The sequence below is a fragment of the Passer montanus genome, unplaced genomic scaffold (assembly GCF_014805655.1).
Source record: "Passer montanus isolate IOZ18808 unplaced genomic scaffold, ASM1480565v1 scaffold24, whole genome shotgun sequence".
Lineage (NCBI taxonomy): Eukaryota > Metazoa > Chordata > Aves > Passeriformes > Passeridae > Passer > Passer montanus.
Genome location: NW_024367037.1, coordinates 9846480 through 9868163, shown reverse-complemented (window position 1 = coordinate 9868163; position 21684 = coordinate 9846480). Strand labels below are relative to the sequence as shown.

Here is a 21684-nt window from a genome sequence, read left to right as displayed (position 1 = left end):
ATTGAAAAAGAAAAGTGAGAGGAACTCTAGGATTTGTACCTAGAATTTGTTTATTTGGGTATTGGAGTCCCTTAGTAGACCATAACTTAAACACTTGAAAATGGAAACATTTGCACAGAAGGTATTAAATTTCCCATTCATTTAAAAACCAGCACTATAATTTTCCCAAGAGGAATAAAAATGTTGTGGGAGTAGACTAAATCTGAAATGCTACCAATTTTTAAGCTAGAAAAAGGCTATTGCTGACTGCCAGTAATGGGATAGCAGCAAAAGTTGATGTGATAGCATCCTCTATGTGTTACGTTCCTTGGTGACAGACCTTTTTTGGACACTTGACTGATGGTGTTTATGCCATTCCCACTACTGACACGCTGCCTGAGGTTATTTTACTTTCATGCCATTGCAATTTAACATTAATAACAGTTGAAAGAGGTATGAACTGACAGTCCTGGGGAACTGTATAATTCCCATGTCAGATTCTTGTTACTGGCCCGTTAGTTTCAGACAAAATGTAAATGTTTCTTCTATGTTTAGGCAGGTTTTCATAATTCTTTCTTTGCACTTTAAAGAAAGTTTGAAAGTTAAGGAAAGTTTGAATTGAGAATGAAATTTTGCCAGGCATATTTTTGGGTAATGATGTTGGCTCACTGTTGATCTGTTGGACATACTAAGACTTGATAAACATTTGTGGTATAATGAGGGCTGCTAGTCTCCAGCATGAAGTAGAATACATAATTTTAAAGAATATTTATAAATCTACCCTCAAGGACTAATTTATCCACTGAATCACATTTTCTTCCTGCAATGGCATAATTCATTTCTGTAGGACTAATCACAGACTAAGGTGATATATGCTTCTTATTAATAGTAGAAATTGCCATTTTCATGAAGAAAAAAAGGAAGACAAATGTCCTGTAGTTACATTAGCAGTAATATGGAGCAAAGGAAATTCCTTCCTTGTAGGCTATTCATTTTCCCATAGACTCTCCGTTTTTCAAACAAGTTGTCAGAGTACTGTTTCTGTATGGAAACTACTTTCTCAAGCAGCATTGCATATGGGGAACTTTGCCTCTTGCTGCTTTAATGGACAAGAGTTTAATAGACAGTAACATCAATATGACAAATCTCTTAAAATACTTTTCTTGCCTTCAAAATTATTGACTTAACATTGTGCATGTTTATATTATAGACAGGACAATAGACAGACTAGTAGCTGAGTGCTAGTTATGTGAAATCTCTTATCAGACCTGCAGAAACAAATGGGGTATTTTCATGAAAATGTCAGCTTTTATATATCGCAGTAAATACAGACGTATGCAGCAGGCTATTTGCAAATATAGGTACATGATTAGATAAATTATCAGAACCCTGTTCTTGATAAATCTTGCATCTCCAGATAAGTGTGGTAGAAATAAGAGTTTTAAAAGCTAATAAATGTCCTTTGGTAATTATTGCAATTAACTGTACTGCCGTTATGCCAACTCAAGTTTAAAATAGTTGGGAAATGAAAGTTTCTTTTTGTATATATATTTTTGTATAATACTTAGACCATAATAAAAAAGTAATGCTCAAATGAAATGTATATCTTTAGATTAATGGTATAGTCAAAAATATGAATGATTTTTAATAGCTGTAATTCATTCAACAGTAAGGGTGTTATCATATTAAAATGCAGAAACGACAAGTTTTGCAGGAACATGACTCACCAAGAGTATTTCCAAAGAATATTTTCAGGTTTCCTTTAACACATTTTGCCGCTGCTAGAATATGTAGCATTTTCAGTAAGTTAATATGAGTTAACAGTATATGTGGTTTCCTGTTATGAGATCCCTTGTCTTTTGGTTCAATGATTTACACTTAAGTAATAGCAAAACCCTTTACTCCAGGTGAAATATTCAAAAGTCACCATTCAAGAAAAATACGAGAAAGTTTCCTTAGAAGTAGTGTTATTTGAAACACAAGGAAAAATCCCATATATGAGTCCCACATGTCATAAGATACCTTCAAATATAATTGGTCAATAAGAAAATAATCTTAATAAACCAGTAATTCTCAGAGTTGCAGCCCATTATCTCTGTTCCTTTCTACTTAAAACCAAGTTTTAGTCTACATACAGAATGCTTTTCTATTCTTTCACAATAAATAGAATGCATGTCCCCTTCATTGCTTCCCAGCTATCACTCAATGAAAATTTGCCAAATTCATGCATAGGCTGTGTTAATCAGTAATACTTTATTATACAAGATAAGCTCTCTCCCTCTCTTCCTCTGGGCAAAGATATGAAACAGCCACAATACTTTAGATTTATATCTGTATTTGAGTGTGTGTGATGTGCTCTAGTAAAAGTACCCAAAGTAACAGAGACATGGTTAAATAACATATTTAAAATATTTATAAAATCAAATTATTTTCAAACCATCAAAGGATGATCTATATCCTGATAAAGGAGAGATGTTTTTAAGGTATTATTGATTTTGATAAGAAATTACATGCCTGCTGGCAGTAGTATTATTTGCTAGTGAAAAAAAAAAGAATTAAGTTGCTTCATATATTTTATGTGGTGCAGTATAATAGCACATCAATCCTGTGGGAATTTTATGAAATTTTTTCTTATTAACTTCTAATTAAGCCTGAGTGATTTTTAGAAGAGATAAACTGTCACATTTTTCAGAATCATCTTTCCTTCTTGGTAGAGAATATCAGGTCTAAATCCTACTAATTTAGGCAGAAAAGATCCTTCAGTTTCATTTAGGGTAACAATATTTAGTTGGATTTATTCCTCTTATAGACATCATTTAGAAGGAAGAAGAGCTAAACAATTTGCACAGCAAATACATAAAAATGTTTCAGAAATGAAGAAATAAACATTTCACATTTATGAAGTTTGACATCAGGTAAAACATGAAGATGTAAGTGAGGTGTTTTTTATTTGCACAAGGACTCTGTTTGTTATCCCCCTCTAAAATTGTAGACATGCTATTTCCAGCCTAAATTCTTAACCTCATCACTTTATGTGGTCTGCATGAGAAGGGAAGGAGGCCTGTCTCTCTAGAAGGTGCATATAAATTGAGCCCTTTTATTTACACATTCAGTAAACTGATGCTTATAGTGTTGAAGTGGATCTCCTGAAATGGAGGGCACTGGACTGAGCAGGAGGGGTCAGCACTTTGAGGCTTTGTCTCAGCCTAGAGGCATCCAACTGTGCTGGCAACTTGTGGTGGTGGGAGATGGAATGCTGCTGTAGGATTGTGCCATGTGAACACAGAAGGAAAACGTGAAAACCCATGAAGTTACCAGGATTCAGAAGGTGTTTGGTTAAGTCCATACACAAAATGCATCCTAAGTTAGGAGGCTGAAAACAGTCCGTCCTCTAGCCTTAGACATCTAGAGTATCTAGAGGCCAGATAGAAAGAGATCTAGAGGGTTTCTGTGGACAGTGAATTTGAAATGGGTCCATATATGTTTCATTGTCACTCACCCCCTCTCAGCAGAGAATGTTGTGTATAATGATTTCTTTTAAAGTGTAAGTAGCAGAAGAACACTTCTACTATGACAAATTCCTATCTCCATCACAATTTGCCAACATTATTCCATCATTGCTATTGTATCAACAAACCAACAGCATCTTGTGGTGTCACCTATGTCCAAGACAGTGGTCAGACTAGGTATAGCACCACTGTAATCACCTGAGAACTGAAGCAGAAATGACACATAGCCTCGGGCATGACCTAAAATTCGGATCAGCTGCAGGAAAATATTGTCAATAGTAAGCTGAGTAAGAAGCTTACAGATTTGTTCCCAGTAATGTTTCTTGTGCAGTAAACAGTTCCTATTTAAGGTCTTCCATCTCTGCATTTTATCTCACTTCATGAGATTTTTATTGTAGAATTTTATAATTAAATAACAGTGAAGATAAAAATGCAGGTATTTTGATTTTATTTATACCTGTGAAAGCATGCTTTACAATTTATCACTCAGTCCAGGAATTCAGTTATCTTAAAAGGAAAATAAATTTTTCAATGACAAGTTCCAGTTACGACTAAAAACTCTGCATTTGCCACCGAAGATAAAAATGCAGGTATTTTGATTTTATTTATAGCTGTGAAAGCATGCTTTTCAATTTATCACTCAGTCCAGGAATTCAGTTATCTTAAAAGGAAAATAAATTTTTCAATGACAAGTTCCAGTTACCCTAAACACTCTGTATTTGCCACTAATAAATCTAATCTGCATGCATTAAAGAGGACAATTTTGCTGACACTTTTTTATTACTTGGTTCCATAGTAATATTTCATCTGTTTCAGTATATGCATGTAATCAAATTAAGGAAGTAACTGAGATATCTCTGTTTTCTGACATGGTATATGGCATTCTTAAAGATTGCTGCCATGACACATTTATGTACTGTAAATTATAATAATTTTTTTTGGTATCATAAATAATATTTAATTTGTTACCCAGAATAATATTTAATTTGTTACCCAGAAACCCAAGACATTCTGTAGACATTTTACAAAATAATGTCACGTTGCTTTATTGATGCGCGTGGTGAAAGGAGAATCAGGGGTTTAGTTTTGAAAAGTGACTCACCTGCTTCTAAAAGAAAGGTTTCACATGTCCATCAAGGAAAAGGTAGAAGGCAATTCCCTGCAAGTAAGCAATCGCTATCAGAATGCATTAGGCAGAACTAACTCATACATTACCTTCATACCCTTGACCTTCCAGACACATTTGTAGATAACGTTGATTCTTCTGACAGCAGACACAAATCCTCACAGTTCTGTGGGCAGATATTTCAGTTCTGCATTGAAACTATATTTCCTGTAGCATCAAGTCAATCATTTCTGTAAGACAGAAATTTTGAGTTATACAGCAGTACAATGCATGCTATAGCCTACACTTTGCAAAATATAGCCATGATCTTAGAATGCTCATACCAAGATAAGTTTCTTCTGTATGGCAGTTGGAGAATGGTCTAATCTGAGCCTAATCATCAGTGTCAGGCAGCAATAAGGCAGCAGCTTGAAATAAACTGCCAGAGAACATTCTGAAAAGGGGTTTTTTGGATCCAAACTTTCAAGACCTAGATGTTCCTGTAAAAGAGATAAGTAAGTAGAATGTGGAGACAAAACAAGGACACACAGAAGAAACAGCTTCCTAGAGCACTTTGTTTGTTTCCAAAAACATCTACTGGAAATTTGGTGTGAGAATACATATAAGTTGAATTCGTAGCTTTTATGTGAGTTCTCTTTTGAATATATATTGATGTTAAACTGGATTTATGGGATTACCAGTGTGTTTCACTTTCTTCTCAGATATTTGTAATATTAGAAAGGTTAGGTAAGTGTTTGTTTACCATCATGTCATTCTATATTTTCAGTACATGCCCTTTCAGTCTGGGTGCAAGCACAATGAAAAAAAGTAATAAAATGCAGATTTTGTAAAATACATAAAATGTTATATCCTGGCTACGCTCCAGGAAAAATTGCAGGCTTTATATGGAGCTATGCATTCTGTCAGCATGTATATTGTTCTGTGATGCAGTTTAGCTAGAAAAGAAGCAGAAAAAGGAAAAAAAAAAACCATGGGAGAACCTGTCAAGATTTGCAGTCACCTTTGTGCTACCAGATTTGCCCATTGATTGCCCTGCCTTCATCTATAATTGGAAGCAGATGTTGGGTAACTCAATGGCATCTCAACTCTCTTACCTGTGTGCTGGTACCCTGCTCCCTTGCCCCATCCACATGCTGCCAGAATAGGGCAGCGTGGCTTAGGGTCCAGTTCTATCATCTATGTCCCTGGCATGAAACTGTCTCCATGGGAAAATGGGATTATAAGGTGTGGCTTCAGTTCAAAAGACCTCAGAAGTATCCAAGGAAATGGCAAACGCTGAAAGAGGGGAAGGGAAAATATACAGGAAATTTCTTCATGTATGAGTAGAATAATTTTGGAAATAGGTCTTTGAACAAACTCATCTTCCTTCTTTTAAAAGCTGTAAAAATTTACTGCTGTCCAGAGATAAGCCTATTCTCTCCTTGCTTCTGTCAGGGAGGCAGAATCCATAGCAGTGTTGAAAAAACAGTGTCCTGTTACCTCAATATTTTCTTTTCACCTATGAAGCTAAATGTCATCTGTATGTTACTGATATAATGTTCTGTCTCTTACCACTAGAAGGTGAGGATGTTATGAGACGACCAACTTTGGGAATCTGTCCTGACACAAACTGCAAAAAAGCAGGAAGGGTTAAGGGATACCACTTTCCTCACAACACTCTGAAGAAGCACCCCCAAAATCTTGTGACAACAACCATATTTGGTTCTCAAAACTTCTGAAATAGGCTCTGTTATTTCAGCTGTTTGGCTGGGAACTTTGTCAGCTGATAGTCAGAATAACTCAGGAATTATATTTATCTGTTCCTGGATTATTCAAGACGCTGAACAAAAGAAGGTATTCAAAGGTTCTTGGAGACCTGGAGCTGCGTGCCTGTCTCTCTTTCTTGTCCAGCAAATGTTTATATGAGATCTATGTCTAACCAGGGAAGCATCTGAGGACTGTACCAATTAGGCTTAGAGGAGTTTTTCTCAGATAAAAAAAAATCACTAATTCTAGTGATTCATCATCACTAAATGCTTTAGGGCTTGTATGCAGTATTTTTCTCTCTCCCAGTTTCAGCAGTGCATTAGAGAGATTGTCACAAAATTATTTTTCCAATGTCTCCAGAAAAAGGACTGAAAACCTGGCAGTTTAGTGCAAACATTTCTAGATCACTGGATCCCCCTCACTGTCAAAGATGATCAGATAGAGACTACTGTGACCATGGAGGCTGAGTGAGTTTGTAGTGCGGAGCCTGCTCTCCAGAAACTTTCCCTTAGGTGAAGTCTTTCCTGCAAATAAAAGACAGTCAGGGTAGTTGCATGATTTTTCTTGGTTGTAGTTTCACACTGTGTTGGCTCCAAATTGAGATTATGCATGTTTGACCCATGCCAGGGATTTCATGATGTTAAATTTGGGAAGTGGATAGAATAAAGCTGAAGTTGAACGGGAGGATGCTGTGTTGTGTGTGGGAATTATGCCTTGTGGAGTCCACATTTTGGTGGACTGGCAGATACAAACCTCTCATATTGCATCCATGGGAAAGTCAACTAAAAGGATTGGGAGGTTTTGAATGTTCTTAAAAATGTTTCAACTAATGACCAAGTTGCCCTGAGACAAAAAGAAGGTGAACAGAACTGAAGAAATTAATTGTTCAGCATACCTTGACAGACATAGTCTTTCACTACAGCAGAGAGGGAAATTTGGCATTTGAAGAACGTTTTATAACTGTTTTTCCTTTGCTCTTAGAAAAATGCTCTAACACCTTTAGAAAAAGAAATTACCTTAAGATTTCAGACTTCTACTAAGAGTTCTACTAAAAAGTAGTAAAGAATATTTCAGCTATTATATATGAAGTTTTTCTAAATTGCATTTTTTTTCAAGAGGGCCTACTAGAAATATACTGCCTTGAAAATTCACTATTCCTCTTCTTTGTTAGCTCCACCTCCTATCCTCAAATTTGAGGGTGGAAGATGCAGTCCTAATAGTGTAACCCTTTTTAAAAGTTCATAAATTGAGGCAAAGAAATTATTGTGGGACTTTATGCTAATAACTCATATTTCAACACAAACATATTGTGATAAACATTGTCAGTCAAAAAGTATTGATTTGACTTCACACCTTTTTTTTTTTTTAAATATCAACATGAATGGATTTCTTTCTGTTTCCTCAGAGCTAGAGGCAGAGGAGTGGTGCAAGCATCTTTGCATGGAATGTCTAGGGGCCAGGCTCAATGATATAAGTCTTGGGGAACCAGATTTGCTTGCTGCTGGAGTCCAGAGAGAACAAAATGGTAAGTAAATTTTTATTTACTCCTAGTTCTGTTCTTAGGTGATATCCCATTTCATCTTTGCGTGTGCTTGTTGTTGTAAGGACTTTTGCTAGTAGCTGGGAGCACATCCTTAGTAACTAAACATTTGGATATTCTTTCGAAGCTCAAGCCTATTTTTTTTAATAAATAAAAATTATTAAATTCCATGCCAAATAATACATATAGAGTGACTTTGTGTCTTCATTGTGTTCAGATTTCCCTGTCATGGGAAATGATGGCCATGACCCTTCTGTTTCTGGAAATGATGGCTTCTGTGCAGAGGAATAAAGCAGCAGCTGTTGTTTTGCAGCCTTTTAAGGACAGCGATGAACATACCAACAGCAATTTGAACCACAAAACACATATTTGCTTTAAAATCCTACCTGGCTTGAATATTGAAGTCAGGATCATCTAAATGCTGTCAAATATGGGTGAAAAGGGCAGTGACAGATGTTAGTCAGCACTAAGCCTGAGTTGTAAGTCTTCATCTAAAGGCTATTTGGATTAGACACATGCACAGGAAGAATGCTAGTGGATGGAATAGGCAATAACAAAAGAAAATCTGTGATTACCCTGTCATTTAATTCCTATTAATGAACATGAGGGCAACACAAAATGTGCTCATTTAGTCCTCCCTAAATTACAGCTCTCAATGATTATTACTGTCTTGATGCTTTTATAAGATCCAATAGCTTTCAACAAAGTAATAACACACACTGCCTCAATGGTCATAAAATATCAAGCCAGCTATCATTATAAACAAAATTACGTAATTAAATTATAGAATGTGTGGCACTATATTTATTATATCATTTCTCTGAACCTAATAGCACACAGCATGAAATACACAGAAATCTTTAAGGAATTCTGTTCAAAAAGCAGACATGTTGAAATGGGATTTAAAAGAAGTTCAAATGTTCATAAAGTTGTTTACCTGCTATGAGACACAGAATTCAATTTGTGGTCTCAAACTACTTTACAAAGGGAGAGCTACTAATGTTGTAGGAAAGTGATAATGATCAGACAGCACTCAAAGCACCCCATCTGCTATATGTTCATAGGCTGTAGGTATAAAACTCATCTGCATGCTACTGAAGAGAGAACTGTGTGAACAGGTGGAGGTCTTTCACAAATGTGAAAGGAAATAAACCTCGTCAAAAAGCCTGGGATGTGAACAGAAAAGTAGTTTGAAATTTGTCGAGCTCTTTCTGCAGTGAATTCATGTACTCTCCAGCAGCTTTTGGACATAGATGCCAAATATTACATTTTATCATGTTCTTGAAAGAGATCCAGTTAGATACACATGACCTCCAGGAGGCATATATTAGTTCTGTTGTATGAACTAGTCTTGATTCAATTGCCTTAGTCTAGAAATTAATTGCAGTGTTACCAACCAGCATATATGACCATAATTAGCATCTTTATTGTTCTAAGTAAATAAATGAAAGGAAACAAAGAGGCAAAGCATGTATTTGTTGTACAAATCACATGAATAATAATGCATGGAGGGTATCATTAGCTGTATTCTTTTAAAACAAGTGACTGAATACATATAATCCAATATTTGATGAGCATGCTCTGCTAAATCATTAGTTACAGTACCTCAAACAAGTAATTCTGATACCTATCCTCATCCTTCCCTCATCCCCTTGATGCACAACTTTGCATTTTAATAAGCATGTTTGAAATTCAAAGTTGTCTTGTTCAGAGGCAAAACAAATTCTGTTGTGGATGTCTTTTAATCAACTTAGAAGGAGGAAAATGTGGAGAGATTCTTACTATAAGTATGAAATTTGACATTTTGTTCATTTATCTGTGCTGTGAGAACCTGCAGTTGCACTCAAATTCCTGTAGCAGATTTCTTTAGTTGAGTGGAACCATGCCCTCAGTTTACACTGGTTATCTTATCCTGCAAACCTGGCAGTGTCATTCCCCACATGACAGTGTTATTGAGAAGGTGACTAGTTCCAGGGTGGGATCATTTGGTGATTTGGGTGGCATCATTTCAGATTTTTTAGTTTATTTTCTTGAACATTTCCCCATATGCAGCTTTTACACACATGCTATCAAAAACAGTAGTTCAAAAGATACCTCAAAAACTTTTGAAAGTCTACTGAGCTTTTGCTTATAAATATTCTTGTTGAGCTTTTGTTGCCCTGAAACTGAAAGGTCAAAGTTAATTTTTCAGCTGAAAATTCATGGACAGTGGCTATGTGTATGAAATGTCTCAAATCTTGCTCTTTGTGAAAATAACATCTGTGTCAATCTCTGGGTAATTTTTTTTTTTTGTGTTACAAAAAAGCTGGATACCAGCGTACTACCTTTGAATGTCATTCTTCAAAACATATTGCAAGTGTGTCAACTTCATAGAATTCCTCTTGAGTTAGTCAATTTATTAATGCTTACTTGAAACAGAGATGTGAGAATACAGTTTGTAAAACATATAACAGTCTCACAACCTCAGCATCTAGTTTTATGCAGGTTCTGTTGCCTGACCCATACAAAGGCTTTCTTTCAGGTCATTGAACAAAAGATATCTCTTACTGTTTCAGCAAGACCACAGATTGTAATAAATATTATAGCGGTAATGGGTTTTCAGTTTTGGAATTTTTTTTCACTTTTAAAGGCTAAAAGACATTGAATAATGGTGTCATACTGTTCAGATCTCTATGATATAACAGGTGTTAATACATTAATCCCAAAAGAACAGGTGTATTAAGCATTAATTGCATCCCATTCCACTGAGGTTTTTTCAAATAGTTACTTTTCAGTAAATATTTTCTGAAATGTGTAAAATTTGGTAAAGATACCTCTTCGGACTAGAAAAGCTAACCTAATAAGGTGGGGGTTGTTTCATTAACTGCTTTACCTTGTCCAAGAGATAATACTTTTAATATGCAGTGTTCTTCATGTGTTCAACTACTTGTCCATTCTTGTTCTCAAAGGACATTTTAATGTTTTAAGGGTGTTCACCAAACATATCAGATAAATAAATTGGCTGTCTCTCAAAAATCCCCAACTTTCTGATGTGTAGATTTGTAGTTTCTGGTGTGACACCAAAGCCACTACCCTCAGTTTGAAACATTTAAAATAATTTTTCAGTAATTGCTATTGTATATGCCCTGGGGCCACTAAAATTGCTACTTGTTTTTTATACACAAAAAATTCAATTTCAGAAAATATTTGGTAAAGAAAATATGCACGGTTTCTCACATTTGTTTAATACATCTTTTCATTATTTCTGAGCCTATTTATCCCCTCCGTTTCACTCTTATGGTCCTTCTGAGATGAGCTTTAGATTTGAGAAGGGAAGGCACTTTATTCTCTGTGGCAGGAATGTAACAATATGGTTTTCAAAAAACAATTTGCTCCAAAGGCTGGCAGAACTCTTGTTTGGTGTGCAAAGGCCGTACAATCACAAGGCAGTCCTGTCACATGACAATAGAAATCTAAGGTACCTGAAAGAGGCATTCTTTTATACCTCTGGTTGGTCAGTAACCGCCAGTGGATTTGTTTCAGCATATTTGAGCTGTTGTTTGAGCCTCCAGCACCGAGCAGTTCTGCAGTGCAAAATGAGGCAAACTGTGGAGCTGCTGTGCTTCTAGCAGTGGGCTCTGCTGCTGTGTCTTCCAGGAAGGATAGAGAAGACATCTAAGCTACACTTATGCAAAGCACATCAGTAACAGGAAGCTTCTCACTGGATTTCAGCTCCATTATTGCTTTCCAGAAGTATTACCACAACTCTTGCTGTGCAAACTCTGCTGCAGCAAATGACTATTAGGTGGTTTTCTTTAGAAATTTAAGGCTCACAACTAATGGCTGCTTAGCTTGGAATGATGCACAAATTCCAATTAAACTGAGATGTGAAATGAAGCTTCTGTTGCTCTCCAGCCATTTTACCTTCTCTCTCCTGAAAATCCAAGTGATTTGTTGGTGTACCTCAGCCCTATAGCAGCAACCTTTTTTCTGTTTAAATTTCTTTTCACACCAAACATGGTCTCTAGTATCTAGTAACTTCCCTTTAGATTATTTGCCGAAGAATTAAAATACATTATGAAAGCAAAAGCAATAGAGGCCTCACTTCAGAATCCTATTCAGGTAATTTATTTAGCATAATGGCAGTGAAGTTTTATATGCAATGATAAGACAAATAATAATACACAGTTATAACTCCATGAAAGAAAATCTGGACTAAGCTGGATTTGATTACACTATTGACAAGTCTTCTAAGCAATATGCTGTGATTCTTTCATGCACATTTCATAATCCTTACGTTTCTCAAGCTGCTGCTTGATGAAGAAGTTGTGAAAGTAGAGTGTTGACTTCATTTGGAAGAACTGGAAGCTTCCTTTCCAGCACTCAATGCATTTGGAAGCATTTGCAGTACACCCCAAAATGTAATGACAAAAACAAATTTTGGGGTTTTGGGGTTCTTTTTTAATTTTTATCTTCCTGGATGATGTCATATATAGAATTTTTCCATTCTCACAAAGGATAGCACTCCAAGGTGACACTATTTTCACTCTTTATAAAAGGAAGCAATTTGAAAGATGTCATCCAATGGACAATATACAATAACAGACTATATTTAATGTAAAAAGGAAATCAGAATATTCAAGATAACATTTGTTTAAAAAGCATTATGTGTAGACTATTAATCAATTTACTTTTTAGGAGCAGGTGCATCTGTTTGGTAAAGGTTCTATTTCTATCAGTTTTAAATAGTAAATAATAGCACTGAAACAGTTGAATACTTGTACTAAATAATTTTCTATTAAAATTTTCTTGTACTAAACCATTTTCTATTAAACTTTACTTGTAAACTTGATGTAAAACTTGAAGAAAATGGGCAAATGTTAAAATGCAAATTTCTAAACTGAAGAAAAGGCCATATCCATCCTTTGCTGCTATATCTTATTTACTCCTAACTCAGTCCTGTGATATCAATATGAGGCTTTTTAATTACGTGTTTTGAGGCTTTATTTAAAAAAAAATACTCCATGATAAACCTATTTTTTATTTTCAAAGTCTGGAGAAGTTTGAAAGATAATTGAATTTTTGCTTTTCTCCCTGCCTAATATTTAAATTGGTATTTCATAAAATTACTTCCTTTGTAAGGTTTTTGTTCTTTCATTGGTTTTACCTTCCTTTTTTATTTAAAAATTTTCCACAGGAGCAGCAGTCTTGCTTCCTGGATTTTAATTGCAAGAAACTCATTAATTCTTGTTAGTAAAAATGTAGCTTTTCATAGTGAACAACGTCCTTGAATCCTCAGAAGAGGATTATGAGGCATTTCTTTGTGCTACATATTGAGATTACAAACGACAGCCAAAGCATAGAGACTTTGTAATTACATTCACAGAGCTGACTTGTTTTAGGGCATTTTCTAGGGTCTGTAGGATATCTATAATTTAATACATAAAAGCACTTTGCATGGTTTTTTATTCATCTTCTCTTATCCTTAATCCATTTTTATACAATAGGTTTGTTTGTTGGATTTTTTTTAAATCAATGAAACACAGACAATTTTATTCAGAAAAGGAAGTTGTTTACAGTTTTAATGTTAATCCAGTGAGACTTCAGATTCTTCTCTACCTTACTACTTACCACTGAAACAATTTGAAATATTTACCTACCTTTATATTTTTATTGAGATGCTTACATTTTTAATGAATGCAAAGCAGAATATTTATAAGCAAAGGAAAAAAAAAATTCTTCTGAAATCCTGGTTCCTCACTGCATACAGCAGAAGGAAAGCATTCTAATAGTCCTGAGATATGAATAAACACAAAATGCTACACCTTCCAGACTTCAAGCTCTCTTTTCACCTGAAAATTAGCCACAGTTGGTCAGCAGCAGAACTTTCACAGATGGAGGAGTTTCTTTTGCATATAAATAGAATATTTGCTTTCAAATCCTCTACTTATTTATGTAGGTGCCACCAACTTGGCTGTCACCTTCTATAAGTAATTTTTTACCCATCATTAAAGCTGAAATGAAACCGAGCATCTGGATTGCAAGATTGCAATGTCATCTGGTTGGTTTTCCAGCTGGGATGATTTAACCAAAGGAATCCAGTGATAAAATGGCAGCATCAGGATCACTGGGCTCCCATGATTTTGCTCCCCCCAGTACAGCTGGAAGGCCGAGAGCATTTTGGAGTTGCTGCCAAGTCTCTGTCTCAGTCAATATGCTCATTTTCATAAAGACTCTTATGCTCCTATGCCCTGGAAAGCATTATTAAATGTCGTATTCTTGCCAAAGCCCAAATGCTAAACACCTTTACATGCACTAAGTGTATGATGAAGCATTGCTCTGCTTATTCAAGGAGATGGGAAAGAGCAGTCACATTGAGTGAAATAATAAGCGTAGCAATATATCAACATTTGTTTCTCATCCTGGCTCCCCTATTCCCTGAACTTTGCTCTCACCTGTTTAGAGAAGGGTGATAGGAATAGGAATCCTGGGTGCTGAGGAACTGTGCCTGTTCAGTCCCAGTCTTATTTTGTCCAACAATATTGCATCTACTTGTTTGCTTTCTTCCATCTCCCTGCTTTCTGGGTCCCTTATTAACTTCTATATGGTTAGTTTTACTGACCAATGGACTGTTATGATCTCATCCTACTCATATGCAGATGATATCTGAAACAAAGAGAAGCAAAATAACCTATTCAATGTCTTTCAGAAGATTTGGTGTCAAAATTCAGCTGGAACTTCCAAATCTGGCCTATGATGGATGTTTGTTTTTGCCTGGATAAGTTTAAGGGCAAAACATGCCACTAAAGATGGAATGACTGTATTACCATTAACTAGACACCTGCTCAAATATTTTCTGAAATGGAAAAATTTGACCCTGCATGTTAATTAATAAAACAATTTAATAGTATCTACACCTTTCCATGTCCTCAGCTGCCCGTTATTCAAAAGTGTAGGTTTTGTTCCAAAAGCAAATCTATCTATCCTCAATCTTCTCCAGCACATATGTTTGTACGCTTGTTTTTCTTGCCAATTTGATTCAGTTCCAAGGGTGCTACGTTTTGCCCTGGAGCTGATGTTCACTTTAATCAGACATACTTCCTTTAATCCCTGACATCTCACCTTAGACACTGACCTCCCATGCAAAGTCAGCAAATGTCTCCTGACAGTTTGAGGATACCATATGTCCTGGATGCCCTTCATGCAATAATATCCTCAAACACATCAGAGAAGTTGAGCATTTCATGGCTAACCTGGTAACATCTAAAGCAAGTTGAAGTATTTTGTGCCTTCCACACAGCAGCTTAATGTTAACTTCAAAAAATAATTGTACCTTTTCATTTTCTCTGCTGTCTGAGGCATTCTGTCAGTGAAGATGGGGAAAGATTTTCATTCTCACATAGTAAACCCATCCCCCATAGATACAGTGTGTTATTTCGTGTCATGCAAGAGAGAAAGAGCTGACAGGCCAGTTACTGCATCTTGCTTTCAAATAGATGAGGGAAGTGGCAATAGTTGACAGCACAGCAATGCAAAGCTGGAGCTAATACATGATAAAAGTACACCTGCAGAGCTGCAAGGAATTTCTGCGTGATGATCCCAATGACATATGGATACTGAAAGGATGTGTATACGTATACATATACATATACACACAGATATATATATATATATATAATTGCAGTGCAAAGTGAAAGTGAAAGCTATCTTGTTCACCACCATTCCCTTCCCAATGCAGTCTTTGACCCATTACTCCCAAGTGTGAGTCTTTCCATTTAGTTTAGTAGGCATTACATTACACCCCTGCCCCATACACTTCTCTGAGCATTAGGGGAAATTCTCCTCAGGGATCTCAACAGCCTCTGCTAATCTACCTGTGCTGTGTGTCACAAGACTTTCACAAAATGTCTGGGGTTTCACACATGGGATCCTGGTCATAAAATTAAACTTCCAGGGCTAAAACCCATTAGTGTGACTAATGAGAACTTGGGCCTGGGAGAAGAGGTTGTGACTAAATGAATAAATTGAGGAGCCATTAATAGGACAAAATTAAATTGACTGAAACAGAACAACATTGGGGATGGCAAGTTTACTTATAGCTATGCAGCAATTTTTATTGCTCAGCCAGCAGTTCCTTGCTTTCTCTAATTCCTCAAACTTTTGCCACTTTATTCATACACACGCAAAATCACACACACTCATAACATATTTTATATTAACTGATTTGCAATATTTTACTGTTTTGTCAAAAACATATGTATATATCAAATGTTTAAAAATTAGAGACACAATGCCTATAATAATGAATTTCAAACAGAACGGGAAGCTCATTTTGAGTGTTGCAGTAAATTTCTCTCACTTAAATTTAAATTCCTTCCTAATTTTTGAGAGGATACTGTGAGACAATTCAGTTCCAATGGTAGATTAAAAATATCTAATCCACCCTTTTTACCCTTTAACCCTTTTCACTTTATCAAATAATTGGAGGCAATTTTCCTATCAGTTGTCCCTCTAAGGAACATTTTCCAAATATTGTTATTGAATAAGCATTGCTCATGCTGATGCTTTGAATTGTTCTTACCGTTTCTGTCAACACCTTCAGGCAGTAGAATTGACATTTTGCATTTTTACCCATTTCAAAGATGAAAAGAAACTGTGACAGGAAAGTTGTGAATGTACTGCACTCTCCCATATGATGCTATTAAGCACTAATATTGCAATGCATGTAATGTTAAAATATAGGCTGGCACTTCCAACTGTACAACCAGAAATTTAACTGAGTTTTTCAATCTTTTTAGAAGCAACTCATAAAAACATAAGTTATTTATAAAATAAAATTACATTTTTATTTAAATTTCTCTTCCTAATAATGTTTACTTCCTTTCATATGAGTTAATGGTGGTTTACATCACCTTGGTTTTTTCCTTTTTTTTTCCTTTTTTTCCTTTTTTTCCTTTTTTTTATGATTTTTTTTTTTTTGCATTGCTTATTAAAACCCATGCAATCCAGGCACTTTAGAGAATTATTAATGCCCTTGACCTCCTACTGCAATAAGTGCACTTTGCAAGCAAAGTGCAGCTGATAGTGATTGATGTCATGACCATAATAATATATCATGTTGAATCAGATGTTTCAAGAAAGCAAGAGATGATTAAAATAGTTATTAATTTTGAAAATATGAATTACTTTGGCAAATAAACAGAAACTGAATGCAAGGAAAGTAATTATTTACAAGCTTCAAGCAGTAAACTTGGATTTGTAATTTCAAGGACAGCTTTTCTAAAAGGCAACGGCTGCACATACATATTTTGCCAGGATAACTTCAGTTCTGTTCTTTGAGAGAGGAGTCTTTGTCAGAGTTCTCATCATTGAGGATTTTGATTTTTAAAGAGTCATGGACCTTAATGTCAGGGTAAAAAAGGACTTCAGTAAAGTTGCTGGGAACATATGTCTGAAAGGACTATGCAGATAATCTGTGAAAGATGTTTCACACTGATGCATCATTTATAAGGGAAACAAAATGAGGATGATTCTCCTCTTACTCCTCTCTTACACACTAGCAGGACTGCTTCAGTATCTCAGTGGATCCTCACCTCTGTTAAAACCAGATTTTTTGGCTTTGATTTCTGGATCATCAGAACTAAAGACTTTATTTCACTGTTTTTTTCCCAGTATAAAATCTTACTTTAACCTATGATGTCTTACTTTGTGTTTTTTTCAGAACGATTCAATGTATACCTTATGCCTACACCAAATTTAGATATCTATGGGGAATGTACAATGCAGATCACTCATGAAAACATCTATCTCTGGGACATCCACAATGCCAAGGTCAAGCTGGTCATGTGGCCTCTGAGCTCTTTGAGGAGATATGGACGTGACTCAACGTGGTTTACATTTGAGTCTGGAAGGTAAGAGCTAAGGAAATGCAAAAAAAGGAATAAATTAACAATGTTGTGTTTTTTTAAATAAGCAGTCTGATAAGTTAGATATGCCTCTCCTTATGAAGCAAGACAGAATACATGACCTCTCCATAGACTTCCCTTTGCTGAATTTTACTTTTCAATATGTCCAGGCCAGTGTTTGAAATAAATGTTAATATGTCTCATATTAAAAATGAGCTTAAGCTCCCTCTGACTTTTATTTAACTGTGATTGAAATGTCATTCTTAAGGTTTATGAGTATCACTGTGCTTAAACACTAGTGTGGTATGATTTGAGTACTTTTGATGTAGAAGAAATTAATTCTGGATCATGGAAATGGCTCATCATGCAAGTATGAATGGAATAACTTCCATTACAGTGGATATTACACTTTTTGGATGCTCCTGATGACTGATTGCCACCCTAGAGTATAATTGCAAGCAGGAATACAGAGAACACTGTGAACCCATAAAAAGGCTAGCTCTTTTTCCTGCCTGCAGCTTTAATCCTCATTGCCATTTCCATCTTCAGATCAGTTTTAAATTTCCATAGAGCTCTGTTTTGTCTCTCTTTAATACATTTCATATCTTGCCATTAGGTTCACTGCCTTTTCTGCATTTCTGCACAAAAATAATTCTGCGTTTAACTCTCCCTCTGATGGTGTTTCAACTTGTATTTTATGGTTCTAGACTATTTTTTTTATGGTTTGGTTTGGGTTTTTTTATGGGTCATCATACTCCTTTATGAGGAGCTTGAATATTCTGAAACAATCTGTGAAATTACAGGTATCTCTACACTCCTGGGTTAGACACACTGTCTCACTAAAAAAATCTTTATATGCATTTTGATGTTTACTTATTCAATACAAATAACAAATATTCACAAAAGTTCAGTTTGTGATCAGAAACAAAACCATGGATCACATGGACCCTACTGTCTAAGGGGATAGTGGCCAAAATTCCTCTGCCATTTCTATAGCTGAGAGTTACCATTTTACCAGTAATTTGTATATCCAGAATGCTGTCACAAGACCATTTTGATTCTGTGTTAGTTTTCTGTGATGAGTTCACATGAAGACATCACTGGAGTTTTTCATTTAATATTTTGTTTAAATAGCGAAAGCTGACCCATGTTTCAACTTGATTTCAATGATTAAGCTGAGGGGCTTATTCAAATATACAGTTTTAGCATGAATTAGCATTTCAAGCCTCCTACAGTATTTTAATTCCATTTCAAGCCTCCTACAGTATTATAATTCCATGCTAGTATCTGAATATCATCTGCTCCTACAGCCCATGAACCATATGACCTGATGAAAAGTGGATTGTTTTCCTGTGTTTTATTATTATCAGATAGCTCTGCCTTTATCTGTCATGCTATATTGTCTTTGATCTGATTCCTCCCTTTTTGCTTGCTTGGGAGTACTTATCTGATTTGAAAATGCATAGAGGTAAAAAATAGAGCTAGAGAAAAGTTGGTATTTTCAATAACATCTGAAGGTTATGTAGGGCAATAATAGCACTCATTTTAAAATCTGTTGTTGATTTGTTTGGGGTTTTATTTTATTTTTTAATCAACAAATCATCTTTCTCATCTTTCTCAACATGATTTGCTTTGTCCCCTGATCTGCTAGTACCTTAATACAATAAATTCCTGATGCATGTTGTTTTATCAGAAGTGAAGCACTCATCCATGTTTTATGAGAATGTTGTGCAGTAAAAGTGTTGTTGCTTTAATTTTTCCCTAAGGCTTAAATATTAAATGTAGGCAATTGCTTTAAAGGAAATATTTTTGAATAGGTTATTATGTTTTAGTGTGTTTTAGCAGATATCCATTATATGTGTATGTGGTTTGCATGAACATTTGAAGCTCAGTTTTATATATTTATATTACATCCTGAGTTTTGGTATTACTTTGTTTAAAAAAATTAATCCTTTCAATAATATAAATTGACATATTCACAAAGAGATACTATGTTAAATAAATTGACCAGAATTAAGCTTTTTTACGAATTTACCTTTAATAAATATATTGCTTTTCATTTAAATGAAATATGAACGTAGATGTATAAAACTGAACTGCTCACTTGTCTAATGAAATGCAGTGACTACACAATTTGAAGAATGTCTAAAATATGGGAGGAATTAACTCAGATTCTTTTAATCTGCCAGATTTTTCTGTTTAGCTTTGCAATGAATTGGAGTAAATGTGTCTTTGCTCTATCTATGACGTTAGACTTGTCCTTATTTTTTTTATTATTTATTGAACCAATGAAAGGAAGTATTCCTTGCTCAGACATTACCTTAATCTGTGTTTTTGTCTATTCAAACCCTGCTGAGATATGGGGAAAGAACCATTTTGTGTGGCTTTGTTCAATGCTGGATGGAGAGATTCTCATTACCTAAAGTACCTGATTAGGGCTAATCCCATGAAATCTCTTCACCTATCAGAAGACAGTCATTCACAACTCCATTAGGCACCACAATAGCTTTGTGTGGATTAATGCTGTTTATCTAACACAGTAAATGGATCAGAGCACATGAGGTAGAGCATAGCTTTTATGTTTTTAACATCTAGGCTTTCCAACTAACCAGTCTTGTTCTGGATCTGGGAGTTGTGCTGGTTTTGGAAGATTAATTTTCTTCACAGCAGCTGGTATGGGGCTGAGTTTGGGATTTGTGCTGAACACAGGTTTGTAACCCAGGGATGTTTCAGTTATTGTTGATCAGAGTTTGAGCAGAGTTTACACAGAGTGAAGGACTTTTCTGCTCCTCACCCCACCCCACCAGGCTGGGGGTGCACGAGGAGTTGGGAGGGGACACAGCTGGGACAGCTGACCCAAGTGACCAAAGGCACAATCCTATACCCTATGGCATCGTGCTGAGCGTATACAGCAGGGGAATGAGAAGGAATGGGAGAGACATTTGGAGTGATGGCATTTGTCTTCCCAAGTCATTGTTTTGTGTGCTTGAGAGAAGTTTTCCTGGGAATGGTTGAACACCTGTCTGAACATGGGGAATGGTGAATTAATTCCTTGTGACATTTTACATGTGCACAAGGCTTCTACTTTACCTACTCCACTGTCTTTCCTCACTTTTACCCTGCTGATTCTCTCCCCCATCCCCGTGGGGGAGTGAGAAAATGGTTGTGTGATACTTTGTTGACAGCTGGGATTAAACCACAACAGGAGTTTCAGTGTTTAATCATCAATGATTCACAGGATTTCCTTAGTTTATGGATGTATATAATGTGTTCAGACGCCTCATTCTCCTTTTTTGGATATTGGATACATTGGAGGCGCTGTGGAGTTTACCTGCCTGGGAGGACTTACTTCTCTTCAAACTTTTAGAAGTGCTGCTCCATGTACATGGGCTAAATTAGTCTTTGATTGTCTCTGATTTTAAGCCTCTGAAACAGGAGGTGTGTCCTTACAGAGCTGCCCTCCCTAACTGTCCAGATGAAGTTGCTCTTAATTTGCAGGGGATTGCATTAAGTACATGCAATTTAAGAAATGGGCCAGAAAAGTAAAACAGCTACAGGTGAAACATTTCATAGTCCTCATCAGGTGTAAGGCATCCTTTTCAGTCTCTTGTCGAAGTTACAGGATTCATTTTGCTGATGTTGTCAACCAACCATTATAAAAATTAAAAAAAAAAACCAAACGTCCTTACCATAGTAAAGGCCATAAGCAATGTTTAAATTCCACTCTCTAGTAACTACAAAAAGCAATTGTCCAAGCTTTGCTTTTAGCAAAACAAACTGTCTGAGGCATCTTTTTAGGAGCATTTTAGGACCTCCTAAGAATTCAGAATTGAGACACAGAGAAAATTAAGCACATATGGACTCCTTGTTCATTTTGAAATGTTTTTTCTTTCAATTTAC

At 35.7% G+C, this 21684-nt stretch overlaps 1 protein-coding gene across 3 annotated transcripts in view; it reads left to right on the top strand.

Annotated features, from left to right (window-relative positions):
* The window catches only part of DOK6 (docking protein 6), a 276625-nt gene that overhangs the window by 138081 nt on the left and 116860 nt on the right, over positions 1 to 21684 (top strand). For all 3 annotated transcript variants that reach the window (XR_005627645.1, XR_005627646.1, XM_039711160.1), the window contains exons 4-5: positions 7766 to 7885; positions 17601 to 17790. Coding sequence is in view for 1 of the 3 variants with exons in the window: in XM_039711160.1 (XP_039567094.1) it covers positions 7766 to 7885; positions 17601 to 17790 (310 nt within the window). In the remaining 2 variants the exon portion in view is untranslated. The remainder of the gene's footprint in view (positions 1 to 7765; positions 7886 to 17600; positions 17791 to 21684) is intronic.